Source organism: Colletes gigas, unplaced genomic scaffold (assembly GCF_013123115.1).
Source record: "Colletes gigas isolate AHSC1104 unplaced genomic scaffold, ASM1312311v1 Colletes_gigas_Sc00034, whole genome shotgun sequence".
NCBI classification, from domain to species: domain Eukaryota; kingdom Metazoa; phylum Arthropoda; class Insecta; order Hymenoptera; family Colletidae; genus Colletes; species Colletes gigas.
In genome coordinates this window covers 1425118-1441637 of record NW_025106663.1, presented here as the reverse complement: position 1 = coordinate 1441637, position 16520 = coordinate 1425118, and the positions used below count along the sequence as shown (strand labels likewise).

The following is a 16520-nucleotide window of genomic DNA, read 5'->3' as shown; positions in this document are numbered from 1 at the left end:
AATTCTAGATTAGTTCGTAAACTTCCACGTTTAAAACAATTCATCGACTCATTTTAAAAAAGGAAAATTCCTCGAACGAGACTAAAAATTAAATTCAAGAATAATTAACAGAAATTTTATATTCGTTCGTAAACTTTTAATACAATTCTTTGAAATGTAAAATTGCAAGGAAAAACGAGACTAAAAATATAATTCTATATTAAAGAATAATTCTTGCAAATTTTGGATTAATAAACTGCCACGTTAAATAAAATTCCCTAAAAAATAAAATTGCAAAGAAAAATAGATGAACGAGACTAAAAATATAATTCTATATTAAAGAATAATTCTTGCAAATTTTCGATTGATAAACTGCCACGTTAAATAAAATTCCCTAAAAAATAAAATTGCAAAGAAAAATAGATGAACAAGACTAAAAATATAATTCTATATTAAAGAATAATTCTTGCAAATTTTCGATTGATAAACTGCCACGTTAAATAAAATTCCCTAAAAAATAAAATTGCATGGAAAAATAGATGAACAAGACTAAAAATATAATTCTATATTAAAGAATAATTCTCAAAAATTTTGGATTAATAAACTGCCACATTAAATAAAATTCCCTAAAAAATAAAATTGCAAGGAAAAATGGACGAACGAGACTAAAAATATAATTCTATATTAAAGAATAATTCTTGCAAATTTTGGATTGATAAACTGCCACGTTAAATAAAATTCCCTAAAAAATAAAATTGCAAGGAAAAATGGACGAACGAGACTAAAAATATAATTCTATATTAAAGAATAATTCTTGCAAATTTTGGATTGATAAACTGCCACGTTAAATAAAATTCCCTAAAAAATAAAATTGCAAGGAAAAATGGACGAACGAGACTAAAAATATAATTCTATATTAAAGAATAATTCTTGCAAATTTTGGATTAATAAATTGCCACGTTAAATTCCCTAAAAAATAAAATTTTGATGAAAAATGGACGAACGAGACTAAAAATATAATTCTATATTAAAGAATAATTCTTGCAAATTTTGTATCGATAAATTGCCACGTTTAATTCCCTAAAAAATAAAATTTTGATGAAAAATGGACGAACGAGACTAAAACAAAAATTGGTTATACCGACGAACAGAAATAAGATTTGCTCGACTCTGACAACGACGAGGGTAGTTTTGGGGGTGGTTTAGCGACCGAGAGAGGAGCCTGTCGGTGTATAACGAGGGCCTTACTGATTTTGTACATTTTTATTTATCGGATCTTTGAGGGTTAGTGCCTTTTTAAATATCCCTGGCCGTAGCATCGTGTCATCTCACGCCCGATAGAAAGAACGAGAGCGCCATCTATAAATACGACTGTACAGGGGACTGTCGCGGTGAGAAACGCGCGACGACGCGACCTTCTTTTCCTCCCCTTGTAATTTCTTCCGCGAAAACGTTCACGTGGGCCGATCGTAATCTCGAGAAATCTAATTTTCACCCGAGACTCTGCGACGTTGACCAGTCGCCATCTTGGAACGGGTCCAGACTCTTCGTAACCTATAAATTCACGCGACGAACGATCCTTCTCTTATTCCCGAGTTTGGACAGGGAAAGACTCGATGAAAATTACTTTTAAGACGATAAACAAGAATTGTCTCGGTCGGATCGTTCGTCGAAGCGTGTCTGTGACGTGAAAACGACCGTGTCACAATAGCGTATCCGCCTACGAGCGAGAAGTTAGACACTGCAGTTCGAAGAATGGAGAGGAGTTTGTTTTTTTTATTGTTTTTTTTTTTGTTCTCGAGATCCAATGAATTATGCAGCCCGGTGTTCGACGCGTCGACGAGAGAGGCCAATTTAGCGTGACTCAGCACAATTGTCGGAATTTAAAGTTGTAATTCTTTAAGTTACGTGGCTCGCTTTGTCGGTGAAATTTAGGTAGCGCGTAGGTCGTTAAAAAAAAAATTTTTATTTTGTTGTCTTTGATCGCCGGCGATATTAATTTATGTCCTTTTTAATAGCGTGTACACGCCCCCCTGTATGATTTAGAAGAGTTATCGTTGAATAGGAAGTGGCCTTACGTTTCGTATTGCTTTGTTATTGAAGCATCGTTTATTTATAATCTTTGTTACACGCGTTTCGTGGTGCTAGGATTTAATGGGGAGATTCTGGAGGCCAAAATAAGACGAAAATCAAGAATAGTAATTTTTTAATTGAGGCTTTGTTTAGAAGTTATGAAAATATTTCTACACAGTATATTTTCGGTAAAGAATTTTTTTCTCGAAAATTTGTAGGATTTTGGGGGTATGTGTATTGACCAAAAATGATTGAAATTGACCCCTGAACAGAGTATAATTTTTTCGGAATGATTTGAAATTTTTTAATTTTGTCGAAAAAGGGGATTACCCCCTGTCGATTTTTCTTAGGAATTACTTTTTCATTTTTAATTCATTTGTTTGACGCTGTACGGAAATTTTGTTTAATACTTTTTTGTAGGTACCCATGAGCTCTATTTGAGAAAAAAATTTCATTGGAATATATTCACTATTGTGGGAGTTATGGTTGCTTGAAAATTGGACGACTTTTTGGGGGTTTTCCTCAGGTTACGTGGCTAAGGAACAAAGTTTCGAATATTTTTGTGATTTCTACATATTCTCCATCAAAATACGCGTTGATTGCTTTTTTAAACATTAAAATCGTCCAATCCGTTCAAAAGTTATGGCGTTTTAAAGTTGAGCACGAAATTTTAGAGTGAAATTTCTGGCCTCAGATTAGATTTTTAATAAGGAATTTTTTTCTCGAAAATGGTTAGGATTTCGAGGTTATGTGTAATGACCAAAAATGATTGGAATTGACCTCTGCAACAGACAGTAATTTTTTTAAAACGATTTGAAAAATTTTTTTTTCGCCAAAAAATTACAGAATTCTCGATTTTTTTTCTCGAAAATGGTTAGGATTTCAAGGTTATGTGTAATGACTAAACATGATTGAAATTGACCCCTGCAACCAACAATAATTTTTTTAGAATGATTTTACAAATTTTTTTTTCGCCAAAAAATTTCAGAATTCTCGAATTTTTTTCTCAGAAATGGTTAGGATTTCGCGGTTATGTCTATTCACTAAAAATGATAGAAATTGACCCCTGCAACTGAGAATAATTTTTTTAAAACGATTTGATAAATTTTTTTTCCGCCAAAAAATTTCAGAATTCTCGAATTTTTTTCTCGAAAATGGTTAAGATTTCGAGGTTATGTCTATTGACCAAAAATGATTGTGATCGACCCCTGCAACCAACAGTAATTTTTTTAGAACGATTTGAAAAATTTGTAAATTTAATTTGTTAATAACTTTTTAACGAAGCCTAAATCAACAAATTGATATTCTCGATTTTCGTCTTATTTTGGCCCCTAGAATCTCCCATAAAAATTTTTCCCAGGGTTGGCCGAGCACCCTGTATATTTAAATTACGTTGATGTTTTAAATAAATAGAAAAACGTTAGGTTCTCTTAATAATACCGTTATTAACGTAAATTATTTCTGAATAATAGCGTGGAATTAAAGAAACGGGACTCTCGTCATTGAATAGACTTATTGTGTTCGCTTAAATTGGCTCTTTGATCGTTGAATGGCTCCGATGGCGAATTTAATTAAAGCGATACACATTGGATGCCCACTGTAAGCTTCCACGCTCTACGAATGTGCACAATGTAATACACAACGTGGAAAATATAAAGAAAACGAGAGACTCAATTCTGAAATCCCAGAAATTTTTAGTTTTTTTTTATACTGCGTTTAATCACCGGTGCAACGATGCAATTAAATCGCCAGTGAGTGCACAGAAACACGATAAAAAATTTGTGTCAGAAACGAGGGCGGTCGAAATTAAAAAATTCCCAGTTTTCGAAAACTCTGCGATGTGATAATAAAAAAATAATAATTTGTATATAGCTAGAATATTGTAGACTATTGTTATCGTTGTTAGTGAAATAACACGTTTTAACGGGCAATGCAAAAACGGAATACAAAATTTAGAAATACAAATTTTATTTTATTTGTATTCGTTATGGTTAAGCTTTTTTTTCCAATTTGTTTGTATATATCGAGATAATAATGTAAGTTTCTGAGGACGAAGAACCACGTGATTTAATGAAATTCTGTAGAATATTTACAAAAAAATATTTCTGCCTAGTCGAGGTTACGGATCCTTCGTTCCGACGAACAATGGCCAATTGACTCGACGTTACTGTTTTAACCATTGTGTTTTAATAACTGATCCTACTAACTGGTTCGCGTCGTGTCGTTAAATGGCTACAAGACCAGACAAAGACCTTTCTACATTTCAAATTTTCTCAGACATCGTATTTAATACTTTACCGACCGGTAGCGGTTCATTAATCGGCTATCGGTCGGTAAGCGTTGGTCGGTAAAAAAGTTAATTAATACGCTATCGGTCGGTAAGTGTTGGTCGGTAAAAAAGTCGATTAATATCGGTCGGTAATGTGTTAATTATACCCCTGCACGTACTTAAATATTTAATAAATATCACACATGTCCAAGTAGATCATCAATTTTGAATTGTTTTATTTTAATATTTATGGAGTCAAATTTCAATTTTAAAATCGACAAATTTTTATGTGAAACTTTTCCAAGCATGTTTCGGTAAATATGCATCGAAAATGCAGTTTTATTCGAGGCGGCGGTTTCTGGAACGATGTTTGTTCAAACGTATTTATTTTTCGAGCATTCCCACTTTAAAGTCGCTGAGTAAAGTTTCGATCGTTTTACCCTAAATTTCAGGAACGATTTTAAAATACTTTCTTCCTCGAAAACATTTCATTATTGCACTCTCGCCAATGTTTCTTATATCTACGCTTACACTACCGTCCAAACAGTTTTTGGAAGCAAAATTTGGTGCAAAGTTTATTTCTGAAACTCCAAAATCACAATATTTTCATTTTAATGCAATTCTATCAAATTAAAAATGAATAAAAAATTGTTAAATTTGACGTGATATTATTTTCTGTTTTCACCAAATTTTGCACCATTTTTAATGCAAAAAGAGAATTCTGGAGGCGTTGAAAAAAAATTCGATGGTAAAAAAAGTGGAGAAAAATTGGTCCGTTCGACGAATTTGATTGGAGCTTCTCGTTCATGGCGGAGGCTCTGTCGCAAGGGGTGAAAATAAACGGGGAAATCTGGACTCACTCCGAGGCATCGCGTTGAACGCGATGAAGAGGAAAGGAAGGTAGCGAAAGAGAAAGAATGAGTGAGAATGAAAGCGAAACAGAAAGCACCGAGAAAACCCTTGTATATACTGAATGCGTGCTGTATTTATATATTATATACAAAACACATATACATAGTAATTAACGTCGACCTAAAAAGGGAACGCAAAAAACGGCTGAGAACAGCGAAGAAAGTAACATTGTCGATGAGGATACCGATTAAACCGTAATACAATTATCACTCTAATTTTATGCGTATATAACCGTGCAAGAGCATGTTAGCCTAGCCGCCTAAGCAACACGCTCACGATGGAAAATGGAGGTGAATGACGAACGAAATCCTCTTCGTTCGCTGGTTCGTGCCAATTGTTTTAGAATGGAACTCGAAACTCGCTTCGTAATCGCGTTATTTTCCATTCTCGACTGATTATCGTCCTCTTTGATGCTGCAAATTCGTTCAGACTTTCGCTCTTAACACTAAACCTAACCTCAAACTAATCTAAAATAAATTTTTCTTACTGTCTCTTTTTCACCACGACTGGAGGAACAATTTATAATTTATTTGCAAAAGATTTCTACAAAAATTTTGCTTATCAACGCGTATTAAAAACACTAAAACTTTACACTCGTACAGTTCCAAAACTACTAAATCTTTATCCAAAATTCCACCACTGTTAGAAGGGGTGAACCCTCCCCTTTAAAATGGCTGCTGGTTTTTGACGATCCGACTTCCGGTTTCGGAGATATCGTAATTTATATGAAGAGGTAATTTTTTAAAAGCTCCGCGCTATGGCGCTTCACGCGGCTAACGCGTATTGAAATTACTAAAAACTTTGATTACGCATAATTCCGAAACTATTCAATCTTTATCCAAAATTCAACCACCGTTAGTAGCGGTAAACCTTCCTCTTCAAAATTGGTTTTTGGTTTTTGTCGATCCGACTTTCCGTTTTCGAGATATCGCAATTTATGTAAAAAGTAATTTTTTTAATTTCTGTCTCCGTCTAACGCGACGCGTCGAGCCTCTCTCTCTCTCTCTCTCGTGCTCGAGTGGGAGTCGCGCGCTAAAGGTCATTCACCTCTCGACGATGTAAACAATGGAACGTAAACAAACATTCCCGGAAAACTAAAATCGCTATATCTCCGGAACTAATTACGCTATCGACTCGTACGACCGCTCATTTTAAAGGGCATTTCATCCTCTATCCAATGAGTATACCTACTTTTATAATTTACACTGTCTTCTATGCTTTTTTTAACATTTACTTTGACCCTACTTTCCCAAAGAAGTTTCAGCAATTTCTACTAATCATGGTAGGAATGCTAGGTTCAGTGTTAAGAGCAGAGAACATTTTACCGATCTTTTGGGCGATTTACGTTTCTTCGTTGGTCAATTTCCACCACTGTTTCACGAGACGAGTTCGCGAGTGTTATCGTTCTACACTCGATGAATCTGATGATCCATTTCTATCCGTTTGTAAATATATAAATGAACGATTCTATAGGTAAGAGGAAAGCGTTGAAACTGGATTGTGAAAATGTATGTTAATGGCTATGTGCGTGGGGATCGACGTTTTATTCGAAGTCTGTTGGATATTTTCACGAGACGCGTATTGTTAACACTGCTTTTATTTTTATTTATTAAGGAACTACATTTATAGGATAAATATAAATACAGATTATAAGAGATTATAATAAAACTTATTGGTCATGAGATGTTATCGTCGTCGCAAACACCAGCATTTTCCACCACGCATACTCGTTTAACATTTTTATACGCCTGGTAAACAATCACGAACGAAATTAACCGCTAAGGAAGTGATATATATGCTGTTATTTGTTTCGTCGGCCCCGTTCTATTGTATTAAATATTACAATTTCTGGAAAACAATCCCTGTGCAATTTTGTCAATCGCCTTTATCACGTGACAATTACGCTTCCTGGCAAGTTAAATTTTAAAAATGAGGATTCTGGTGAATCAAACAAATTAAATGGCGTCTATTTGGCCCTGTTTCGTGTATTCTCGACAACGATACACGCGTGCCTGTCAGACAAGATGGTCATCGGTCAATACACGATACTGTTTATGGTTGTCGCTTAGCGACGACGTAATAAAGGCGGTGTTAAATTCTGGCAGGCACTCCCCCACCGGAATTTCATACTATCTTCCTAGAATATGAAACAACGTGCACATAAATACTCCTCACCCTACTTTTACACGGTACACGTCCCACCGTTGAAAAGGTCATGCAAATTCTGATCAATGGGAGTACGTAAAACATGTTTCGAAGGGCGCAGATTATTTAAAAAAAATTAATTTAAAACACTAAAATTTAAATTACACTGCGAGTATGCGAATAGCCAATAAAAAAAATTGATTTAAACCTTCGAATACTCCTGTTAGGCTCGTCTCATGACTGTTAACGTAAGGTTTATATTTGCTTACTTTGTATATTATTTATATTGTATACTGTTTATATTACCTCCCTATTGGTTTTGTAATTGGGCATTACCTGCCCCATTAATATTATTAAAAAAAAGAAAAATCAATCGGATGTTTATTTCCTGGCATAATGGTCATGAATGTTTGAAACAACGAATCGAGAGTCGTTTAATTTCGTTCGATTTCGTTGTTTTTTGATTTTAATTGGGAAATGTTTGTCGATGGGGATTTTTTAAATAATTTCTCCGTGTAAATTTAAGAGGACGATGAAACTGAGCTCGAAAAAACTAACGCAACGTTTTACTGGCGCGCTTGCGTTTGTTTCATCGAACGAGAAATCAATTTTTTTACGCGTCCTCCGTCACATCCGCCATATTTGGCGGGCTTGGAGCGGACGAGACACTCGTTGTCAACGAATACCGCTTATTTATCGACAGTGATTTTTCTCTGTGTGTTTAATGCCCCCAGATCGTTCGAACAGATTAATTCTGATTCATTTACGTTCAAACGCGCCGTACTGTCTCGACGTTGCGTTGCGAAAGGTCTTCTAAATGCATCCTTTATATCGTCGCGGAAATGGCGGACACTTCGTTGGAAGCTGCGTGCTTGCGAAACTGTAACTCTTCTCTACAGGGTGTTTCGTTTATATTCAATTTTCACTCGTCGATTTTTATGCATTTATTGGGAAATTTTGATAGATGCAATATGCAAAAATATATAAGAAATATGTAAAATATGAATTATTGTATTTAGAGATTGAGACAATCCTCTTTTTTTTTGTTACAATATTAGGTTTGTAGTTATTTGTCTATTGAGGTATCTAAAGAAGTTTAAGTGATATATTTTGAGTGTAGATTTACAGTTTTGTAAGCACTTTTAATCGTGATTTAACGAAACATTGTTTACTCAAATTTTTATTTTAATGAAAATTCTTAAAATTTACAAACATTTCTAATCGTTCTGGAAAAATTGTTTTCAGTTGCAGGGGTCCAATACAATTATTTTTGGTCATTATGCATACCCCCGAAATCCTACACATTTTCCAGAAAAAAATTCGAGAATGTTGAAATTTTTTGGCGAAAAAAAAATTTTCCAAATCGTTCTAAAAAAATTATTTTCAGTTACAGGGATCAATTACAATCATTTTTGGTGAATAGCCATACCAGCGAATTCGTACCCACTTTCGAGAAAAAAATTCGAGAATGTTGAAATTTTTTGGGGAAAAAAAAATTTTTCAAATCGTTCTAAAAAAATTATTTTCAATTGCAGAGGTCAATTTCAATCATTTTTAGTCATTACACAAAACCTTGAAATCCTAACCATTTTCGAGAAAAAAATTCGAGAATACTGACATTTTTTAGCGAAAAAAAAATTTTTCAAATCGTTCCAAAAAAATTATTTTCAGTTGCAGGGGTCGATTACAATTACTTTTGGTCAATAGACACACCCCCGAAATCCTACGCATTTTCGAGAAAAAAATTCGAGAAGCCTAAATTTTTCGACGAAAAAGAAAAATTTCGAATCGTTCTGAAAAAATTATGCTCGATTCAGGGGTCAATTACAATCATTTTCGGTCATTACACATACCCCCGAAATCCTGCCCACTTCCGAGAAAAATATTCAATACATGCAGAACTTTAAATATTAATAACTTTTTAACAAAGCCTCCATCAGCAAATTGATATTCTTGATTTTCGCCCTATTTTGGCCCCTAGAATCTCCCAATACAATTTTCCCCAAGCTTAATCAAACACCCTATATGTTAACACTTGTTTGAAATTTAAAAAATTGAAAATTGAAATTTACACCAAATTTTTCAATTAAAATTGTAATTATATCAAAAAGTAAGTCGACATTAAATTTTATTGCGATGTATTTCCTTAAGAATTCCACCGTAATTGCAAGATCGATTCGATCGAACGTAATGGCGGCTGTCCTCGAAATGGTCCATTGGCTCTCCGTGTAAAAAAGATATCAAACGGCATTGAGAGCTCCAACACGGTCCCGTAAGTGTCCACGCAGATGTACACGCGTGTTCATTAATGTTTTTCTCGTACCCGATCGCCCCCTTTGACCAGCTTTTCCATTCTCGTCCGCCATTTTTTTGCCCCCCCCCCTCGAAACCGACACAAAGGACACTCGTATAAATTCCCGGGGTACCGGTCTCCATATTTTTCCACTCGTTCACGAGCACTCACTTTCGATCGAAGAAACAAACCACACATTTACAGGTCAATTTCACGAATTCGTAATTATTATCAGCAATTAATATTCGATTCGATAGAAAGTTTTCGATCTATTTCTGGCGGGGACTTTCGTGCCATTCAGAACGCGTAATTCAATTTGAGCCCCGGTAATCGGATTTGCGGGTTGATTAACAGAACCCCTCGCCATTAATCGCGCTGGCAGTAATTACGTTAGATACCGATACCGCCAAAGGCTTTCCAACGTTCACTCGCTAATAATCGTCATGAATTTATTAAGCCCGCAAATCCATAAACGATCCCCCCATATAACTAATTCTAACAGGCAGAAAACGTGTGGTCGTGCAAAACGGAAAAAAGTCACTTTTATTGCATTTATTTATAATATACATTTTGTACATGTTTCTCGTAAATTCATAAAATTCGCAGTCCAGTCGCAAAATGGCCGGTACAGTTTTGGAAGAGTTTCAAACGATCCAAAAAAAAAAATTTTCAGACTGAGTATATATATATATAGATCACGCTACAAAATATTGTGCAATTTTGTAATTTATTAAATTCAATGATATGTGTATAAATTCGTTTGCAAGGGGGACAAGAACGAAGACGTGTTCACGTAAACCATTTTTTTTTTTATTTTCAATCATATTTGACATAACAATTTCTCTCGTTCGGTGTGTGTGCGACGGGTAAACCTTAATTGCGGTAAGATAAGAAACGATACGTGGCTGCAACAATTCTTGAACGGCTAACGATGCTCGTTTCGTTAAAACCAATGGGGTACAGTCTTCAAGTAAGGCGTAAATTGTGACGAATGACGTGCACCGAGGAACGCGTGAATGTTATGGATATTACATCTGGTGCAATTAACACATAGTTCTCAGTGGCGAGCCACAAAACGTTCCCCAAAAGCTCATCGGCGATAATTTAACTCCGAGCTTTCGCGAAACGTTTCCGTTAAAAATTAAACGCGTTTAACATCGACTACAGTTTACGAGGCGTTGTCCTTGGGCACGAGGAACATCTCGATCAGTTTGATCAGGTTCTCGATACCCTCCAGGTAATTAACGTCCAAAGTGGTTGGATCCTCCGTGGGGAAGACGTGCGTGAAATCGATCATATTGATCCTGACCCAGTTTTGTTTCTCCTCCGGTGAGCTGGTGAGCTCGCTCAACAGGGCGTCGTAGTCCTCCTTCATCCTGACGATATCGTCGTCGAAATTGTTCGCGTATGAATGAGTACGACATAATCTGTCCACACGGAAATCCGGACTGCACGAGCCGCTCCTGTTCAAAGTCTTCTCCTTTCCCGCCGTGTCGCATTCGCTGCTCAAGCTGATGCTCCGTTTAACGAAGTGTACCCTCCGGTTTCTGTTCGTTTCCGCGACAGCAGGTGTCGCGTTGCACGCGGCGACGCTCGCGTCATTGAACGTGCTCGACGCTGTCGCACGTGCGCTCAGAGCGGACGAGAACGGCTTGGCCTGTCGACCGGTCGTTCTGTCGCTCGTTTTGTTCAGACGAAGGTAATGCCTGAGTCTTTTCGCGTCATATGCCACCAACAGAGAACTAGAATAAAAGCGGAACAACCGCTGGGTACGAAAGAATAGTAAGATCTTCCACAGGAAAGAGAGAAGCTGCACAATCAATTGACGACAGGGCGGTCTTTCTGGACGTATGTTCAGGAACATTTTCAGCGCTGCGCAGGAAAGAAAAGGGACGTTCGGAGTATTTCGATAAGAGACATGATATTTATTGTGTTCTGGAAGCATTGTTTCCACCGCTTCGTTATTATCGGTCAACATCGGTAACATCTCGATCCTAACTAGGGACGCGTACTGCACTCCGCTGACTTTGAATCCCGTGGCAGGAATGCGAGAAAAGTAGTGGGGGTAACTGGTTTGCTATTGGTCGCGCGTATGGACTGCCTGGGAGCAAGGGAGATAGACAATTGGGCGGTCAGACTCCCCTTGCCCCTGTGCCCTCCGCGGGACTCAAGTCAGCGGAGCACAGTACTGGAAATTTAATATTCTCGACATTACATGATCCTAATAACATATCTAACTCGAAATTTTAGAGTATACTTATAGCTACACGCCCCTAGTTATACACCACCATTAAAAAGTTTGAAATCAGTCAAGAACAAAAATATACAATAAAGTCACTTTAAATTTATTAACGAAGCCATATCGTCCTCTATTAAAAAATACGACTGTTTTCAAACTGTTGAATAGCAGTGTGCACTGCTCAAAATAGTTAAAGGATTATTAGCTCGATTAAACTTTATAGTTTGTACGTCTTATTACATTCAAAATTGCCGCCTCGCGGTTTCGCTATGGAAACAAACTGTTATCGTCTGTTGCGCGCTCAACACCAGGACTTACAACAATGGCGGAAGGTAGAGAGCTGGTAACCTCACGTTAACGAAGGTATTAAAGAAATAGCGTCACAAAACTTTCCAAAACGTTCTACACATCGAATTTTTCAATTAAATCTTAATAAACACGAATTCGCTAACTTTTTTGGTTAGATATAAAGTCTACTCGTGTCCTTGGCGAGCCCAGAGAAGCTGGAAATGTCCTGAGATCTTCGAAATTATTTCGAGACAAGAATCATCGAAACATAGTTGCTATTAAAAAAAGGAAGGAGCCTAAAAGAAGTTTCTATAAAATTCCTCTCAGGTATAGAGTAAATAATATTTCAAAACTCTGTCTAAATTAGACTCGTGTTTCCTAACCTCATTTTAGACTTCCGAACACTTTCAATCTTGTCACATATTTACGAAATACAATACTATTATCTGCTTTTTAAAGTGAAAATTATATAATTAAAGCTCAAGTACATATTATTTTTGTAAAAATTACCAGAAATTTCTTATTTTCAAAAAGCAAACTTAAATTGTGCTACATTCTTTGTTCCTCGTGAGTGCCTGGTGTTTTTTTGTGAATATTGCTACAGCGAGTCTATTCAAAATCTGTTAAAGTGTTCCGCAATTCATTTGTTTATAACGTACACTAGAATTCTTTTCAATTTTACCGCATAAATGATCCCATAAGTATTTTGAGCAGCGTAACATTAACAAACGACAGCTCAGAAATCTGTAGTTCTGAATATGCTGTTAAAATATGATTGAAGACTATAATATACCTTCCACGACACCCTTGGCATCTAGAGTTTTGCCATAATGTTTGCCAAACTTTTTTAATTGTCCGGAAGACAGACAATACACGTGAAAGCCAGTTATGCAGAATCCGTAGGTGCATTTAGATTCTGCGTACTTTAATTCTTCCGTCGCCCTTTTCTGTGGCGTAGCTAAAGGGTCCCAAGTTCGTCTACCTATTTTTATGTCCATCACGCATGGTTCCGACATACCATGGATGATATCTTTCAGCGTAAGGAATGTAATTCCTGATGTTTCATGCAAACAATTAATTTCAGAGTTTGTGTAACGTACGTTTTAAGTATTAGGGGTATGCAAACGATTCGAGAACAGCCAGAACAAAACATATATAAACATTATGGTGGTTGAAGCGTTAGTAAAGAAATCTTCTATACAAATGATTGAAACTTTTGCATACTCCTAACAACATGCAGAAGAATATTTCAAGAATAATGTGAGAAAATAATTAAAATCAAGCCAAAAATCGGTGTTCTTGATATCTTACGTTTGCCGAAAATTTGCAACTCTGTCGTGCCATAATATTTTGGTACATAATTCTTCAATTGTAACATGACAGGGTCTTGTGTCGTTTGTAGACTTTCGTAGAACGCGATTTCCCTTTTGCCAAGTAAAGGTTTAACGACAGGTTTCAGTACGTGACCGCCAGGTCTACGTAACATGCCTGTAACATTTTAAACAATCAACTTTTTATGATATTTATACAATCTAAACACGGTGACTCGTAGATTTATTTATAATATCAATTTATGAATAAATTTCGTTTGAGAACGTAATGGCAAGCTATCGATACCGGTTTTTTTAATTGTTGGACGTAAAAAAGGCACGTGACCTCGACGAGCGAATATATTAACCTTATTTGAACAAATCTGTGAGTCACTGTGCACCAGTAGAGGACGAATTGTTCAGGAAATGAATTACGAAAAAAGAGGTTAGAATTAGAATTAGTGTTAGAGTTTGTGAAATGTAAATTGTGATTTAAAACAGGATTAGTTTCAAATGATATTTTTATTTGCTGAGAAATGTTGGAGCATGAAAACTTTATTTACAATTTATAGTATTTTTCGTGATTATTTGGAATGCATAATGTTTGGTGCATATTTAGAAATTGTTTAAAGTATAACGCATTTTCTGCAACGCAAATAATAGTATCGTTCTTCCACGAGAAGAAGACACAGCGTGTTAGCATCCCCACTCTTGCTGCTGTCCGCTGATTGGCTCTCACCGATCGTTCCCGACCAATAGCTGTCAGTCAGCGGACAGCAACAGGAGTGGGGATGTAAAAACACGCAGTGCCTTCTTCTCGTCGAAGAATGGTAGACGTTTGTGCGTCCATCTGGAAATTGACCTCGACATACAAAGTCTACGATCTTATAAAAGGTTCTCGGTGCAAGGACAGGCTCTATTTGGGTATCATTCTCTATATAAGCTGACTACTTTGCGTGCATTTCTTCTGCATTCGTTAAAAGTCAATTATACGCCATTTTTTAGAGACCTCATAATGACGTACACAATTAAACACGGTTATTATCACTTATAATAACGTAAATAAAAAATTCCTCGTCAACACACAATTAATCCAGAATTCGATCAATAGATCTTAAGAATAAAAGTGTTATCGTTTTACAGCATTAAAATTTATCACACTGTAAACCGGAAAAGCATGACTCATTCTGTGTAACTAGGATTAACGTTAATAAAAAACCAGTTATCTCTCGTTGTTAAAACCGAGACGTTCGTAAAATAATATCGTTTGAAATGCCATTTCAATAAACGTTTTATTTAATTTTTTTAAATACAATTTTAATTGAAATAAAATTTGATCAATTTTGTAACGAAAATGAAAAAATGTCAAAAATAATATTTTGCATTGTTATTTCTCTGATCGCTAGATTTCGAAACGTTTTGTTGGAATGGATTTTCGATCGATCTATCGAAGCATTTGAATCGATGCTCACCGATCGTGCGTCGTTTGTCGTCGAACGGATGTCCGGCCACCTGATTCTCCAACGGGCTCAGACCATCGTGAATCCCAGAATCGGACGAAATTTCCGCCAGCTCCGTGCTCGAGACCTTATCGAGATGACATAAAGTTTTATCAGCCTGCGAGTCTAAGGTCGTCATTGTTATTGCACTGAGCGGCGCGCGGCAATTAACTTCAGCAATTAAAGTGTTGCACGGCTTCGCAAAGATCTTATCTTCGCTGTGAATTCCACCTCTGCCACCGACGGTTACACATGGAGGCTTATTCTAATTATCTTCGGCCGTTTTATTCCCGTCTACAAACACAAACGTCAGTTGATGAGGAAACACGAGACGAATCAGAAAAATATTGCATTGTACTGTCGCGTTACGATAACGTTACATTATCGGGGATATATTTCCAAAAGACGCTTCGAAACGATGCGTGTGATATTTTGTGATACGTTAGTGGTCGAACAGAATTCCGAATTTTCAATGATAAAAATTAAAGGATCCGTGACGATAAAATATTCTGAAGCTTTGTAAGATTCTCGTCGTCATTCGGTGAAAAATAAATAGATGCGCCGTTTATGAAAATTTTACCTTCGATTATTCCTTTCCGCTCGTGCATCCGCATTGTTTAACTTTGCATTAATTGTATCACAGGTAAATTCACATCACACTGATTAATACTCGTATCGCTGTTATTTCTCGATAGACAAACAATCGAAAGGCAAAAGAAATTGGAGGGACCATTTCCCGCAAATATTTTCAAATATCACGTTTAAGATACTCGTCTATCTCGACAGAGGGCAGAACGTGCTTGCGGAGATTGAATGTTCTAAATTCGCGCTTTTACCAACAAATCTGTGTTATTTGTTGGTCTTTTGAATATGCAATATTGAAAAGGACAGTACTGGAAGAATTGAATTAAACCGAAACGATTCTCTGACCGATTAGGTACGTCTATGAGGTACTAACATGTACGTAGATTAGTCAAGACGAGGATACTCGTAACGTTCTTAGGAATCGACTTTTTCAACAATCGAAAGAATCATAGAATGCAACTCATACGAGGCGATACGTACATTTATTGGAAATAACAGGAGAATAATTTATTAGCCACTCTTCTTTTACAAATATTACATCTATGACATTTTACATGTCTATGTATTATTATAACCTATACGATAACCAGTCCCTTCACAACACAATACAGTGTGTTCAAATACGTAACACTTTCACGTGGATAATTTCGTTCGAAACCGTCCGGAGCATAAGGCGTAGCAAAGATTACGTTCACGAGTTTAAACTTCACATAATTCTGAACGATCTCACGTCCTTCCACTAGACGTCTTTCTACTTTTCTATTGCTATCTCTTTCGTCACACCACAACGTTTCGTCCACGTTCCGCCAGAGGGCCAATGTTGTTTTTATGAAATGAAAATCGTCTCCGCCTCGTTTTCAGGCACGTACGCACGTTAGTTCGTTGGCCGGAATTGCATGCTTTGACAGGTGGCCCTTTCAGGTCTCTT

At 36.4% G+C, this 16520-nt stretch overlaps 1 protein-coding gene across 2 annotated transcripts; it reads right to left on the bottom strand.

The window, feature by feature from the left end:
- Nucleotides 1–10297: 10297 nt before the first annotated feature.
- Nucleotides 10298–16362, bottom strand: LOC122402198 (inositol polyphosphate multikinase). Of its 2 annotated transcripts, none has more exons than XM_043404796.1 (5): nucleotides 15588–16362; nucleotides 14981–15301; nucleotides 13510–13686; nucleotides 12992–13252; nucleotides 10298–11543 (listed from the first exon to the last, which is right to left on the bottom strand). In XM_043404796.1, exons 2-5 carry the CDS (start codon nucleotides 15144–15146, stop codon nucleotides 10840–10842), a joined length of 1308 nt encoding a protein of 435 aa, XP_043260731.1. In that variant the 5' UTR covers nucleotides 15147–15301; nucleotides 15588–16362; the 3' UTR covers nucleotides 10298–10839. The 2 variants fall into 2 exon arrangements, with proteins under 2 accessions (XP_043260731.1, XP_043260732.1); XM_043404797.1 differs by having other exon boundaries at nucleotides 16073–16362.
- Nucleotides 16363–16520: the final 158 nt, after the last annotated feature.